This window comes from Diaphorina citri, unplaced genomic scaffold (genome assembly GCF_000475195.1).
Source record: "Diaphorina citri unplaced genomic scaffold, Diaci psyllid genome assembly version 1.1 scaffold1224, whole genome shotgun sequence".
Taxonomy (NCBI): Eukaryota; Metazoa; Arthropoda; class Insecta; order Hemiptera; family Psyllidae; genus Diaphorina; species Diaphorina citri.
In genome coordinates, this window is record NW_007378653.1 from 90,980 (window position 1) to 94,015 (window position 3,036).

The 3,036-nt window shown below is 38.7% G+C and overlaps 1 protein-coding gene across 1 annotated transcript in view; it reads left to right on the top strand.

The window, feature by feature from the left end:
* The window catches only part of LOC103514799 (carbohydrate sulfotransferase 11-like), a 3,178-nt gene extending 2,287 nt beyond the window's left edge, over positions 1-891 (top strand). The window contains exon 4 of the mRNA XM_008479701.2: positions 730-891. Within this exon, the coding sequence (XP_008477923.2) occupies positions 730-891 (162 nt within the window). The remainder of the gene's footprint in view (positions 1-729) is intronic.
* Positions 892-3,036: the final 2,145 nt, after the last annotated feature.

Below are 3,036 nucleotides of genomic sequence, written 5' to 3' on the forward strand. Positions count from 1 at the left end.
GAAATTTATCTTCAAGAGATAATGCTCGTTCTTTTGACGGCTGGCTTTCTCCTATCCTGTCTTCGCTCTCGGGACAAAAGGACCTTAGCAGTTACATACAGTTCCCTCTATCAAACTTCTTTTTTAAAAAAGTAAAAATAATAATGCTCGTTCTTGGAACGGCTGGCTTTCTCCTATCCTGTCTTCGCTTTCGGGACAAAAGGACCTTAGCAGTTACAGTTCCCTCTATCAAACTTCTTTTTTAAAAAAGTAAAAATAATAATATTGGAATGCCCTCATTAATTCGTTCGAATTAGCTTGAAAGGTAGTACGTCTACGTTGAAGCGAAGCGATAAGGTCGCGGGTTCGATTTCCACTCAGGGCCAGCACGAATTTCATCCTAAATGTATTTTTTTTTTTTTTTTTAAGAGGTTTGACAGAGGGAACTTTAACTGCTATGGTCTTATCGTCCCGAAATCGAAGAGAGAAGGAAGACAGGATAGGAGAAAGCCAGCCGTTCTGAGATTTAAAACTGAGTTCACTCTAAATTTTGAAAATTCGCTGTCATTTCAGGAGGATCAAAGATATCTGATCGAGCTCACGGGTCTGTCTAGTTCACTCTAAATTTTGAAAATTCGCTGTCATTTCAGGAGGATCAAAGATATCTGATTGAGCTCACGGGTCTGTCTCACTGATGTAAAATTTAAAACTGAGTTCACTCTAAATTTTGAAAATTCGCTGTCATTTCAGGAGGATCAAAGATATCTGATTGAGCTCACGGGTCTGTCTCACTTAATTAAACCGGAGTGGATTAACGAAGGCAAGGGCGGGTCAACCAATCAGATGATCGGAAAATTCTACTCTGAATTGTCAGCGGATCAGTTGTACCAACTCTATAACGTTTACAAGTGAGTACATATTTTCAATCCGGCTCGAAGGACTGCAATATGACCCAAAAACTGCATACAGTTTTAGGATTATTTTGTGGTCCTTTGGGCCGGATTAAAAATAAATCAATAGTAAGTGAATAAATTAAGATAGGGCGATTCAACCAATCAGATGATCGGAAAATTCTACTCTGAATTGTCAGCGGATCAGTTGTACCAACTTTATAACGTTTACAAGTGAGTACATATTTTCAATCCGGCTCGAAGGACTGCAATATGACCCAAAAACTGCATACAGTTTTAGGATTATTTTGTGGTCCTTTGGGCCGGATTAAAAATAAATCAATAGTAAGTGAATCTATGTAGTATACATACATTTTAGGGTTATTTTGTGGTCCTTTGGGCCGGATTAAAAATAAATTAATAGTAAGTGAATAAATTAAGATAGGGCGATTCAACCAATCATATGATCGGAAAATTCTACTCTGAATTATCAGCGGATCAGTTGTACCAACTCTATAACGTTTACAAGTGAGTACATATTTTTAATCCGGCCCGAAGGACCGCAATATGACCCAAAAACTACATAAAGTTAGTTTTAGGGTTATTTTGTGGTCCTTTGGGCCGGATTAAAAATATTAAGCAGCGCGCACACTGATCATACACTTACAACACTTACAACACTTCAGACATTTCCAACATTTCCATACAACATGTTGGAAGCTTCTATACCGCACACCAATCATACATTTCCAACATCGATCAAATGTCGGATGCTCAATTCAGTTTCAGTTTAGTGTGGTGTGTGATTGTGTGTGTGGGATGGGTGTGTGTGTGTGTGTTAGTTCTGTGGTGTGTGTGTTAGTTCTGTGGTGTGTGTGTGTGTGATTGTGTGTGTGGCATGGGTGGGTGTGTGTGTGTGTGTTAGTTATGTGGTGTGGGTGTGTGTGGGTGGGTGTGTATGTGGGTGTGTGTGATTGTGTGTGTGTATGTGTGGGTGGGTGGGTGTGGGTATGTGGGATGGGTGTGTGTGTGTATGTGTGTGTGTTAGTTCTGTGGTGTGTGGGTGTGGGTGTGTGTGTGTGATTGTGTGTGTGGGATTGTGTGTGTGTGCATGTGTGTGGGTGGGTGGGTGTGGGTGTAAAAGTTGGTTCTGTTTATCCCTATTTGAAGTGTCATGGATCCAAACCAATGTCTTGCCAAGCTATTTTCCAGTTAGGAAACTTTTCTTGTCTAATGAAACAATTAGGTAACTGAGCACTTTTGTTCCACAGGTTTCAAGTGGGTTAATTATCTCGGAGTTTTCTTGTGGCCAATATTCAGATTTCAAATTTTCAATGATTGTAAATATTTTTGCTTTGGTGCTCACTCAACCTTTAGTAACTTTCCTGAATTTGTAAGCTTTGATTTTGATTGTTTGCTCAATGCTTACTCAGATTTTGATTGTACAATTTTTATACTTTTTGATGTATTCAAGCCTTAGAAGGCTTATTTCCGGTGGGGAATGTCGCGAAAGTCGCGATTTAAACACGGAAGTGTTAGAAAATTATTCAATTTAACTTAATGGTTGCTAGGGAGAGTAAAAATATCGATACTGGTTGCTAGGCAGTTATCGATTTTCTCGCCTAGGAAAGGTAAACATGTAGAGATTTTTCAGTTCAGAGAAGCGTCTAAGAAGAAGTCTAGAAAAAATTTAGGAAGCCTATTTTGAGAAGCCTAATTTGGAGAAGTTTTTTGAGAAGTTTTCAGTAAAATGTTATTTAGAAGTTTTTTATTAGAAGAGACATTTAAAGAAGTTATTAGTAAAGAAGTTATAGTGAAAAGTGTATAGTTTTTGATTACCTACAAGAGACATTGTTGTAAAGGATTTTTAGATAAGACATTGTGACATTTGAATTTATTGTGAATAAAATTACCTATTTATTGTTATTTGAAACCCTGAAGTTCCTCTCTGTGCTAGTGAGTTCATGAGTAACCCCTTTAGGAGAACATCTTCCCCCAACTGTGTGGTGAATCCCCCAAACGTTAAACTCACAATCGCTTCCACTGCCGTCCTTTTCGCCACATAGTTTTTGGTAGCAGAGCGTGGTTCCTTGTGAATGTCGACTGACATCACCTATGGCTCTGGTGCTGCAGAAGCGAACCTTCAATAGAATTCGAAACGAGTTGG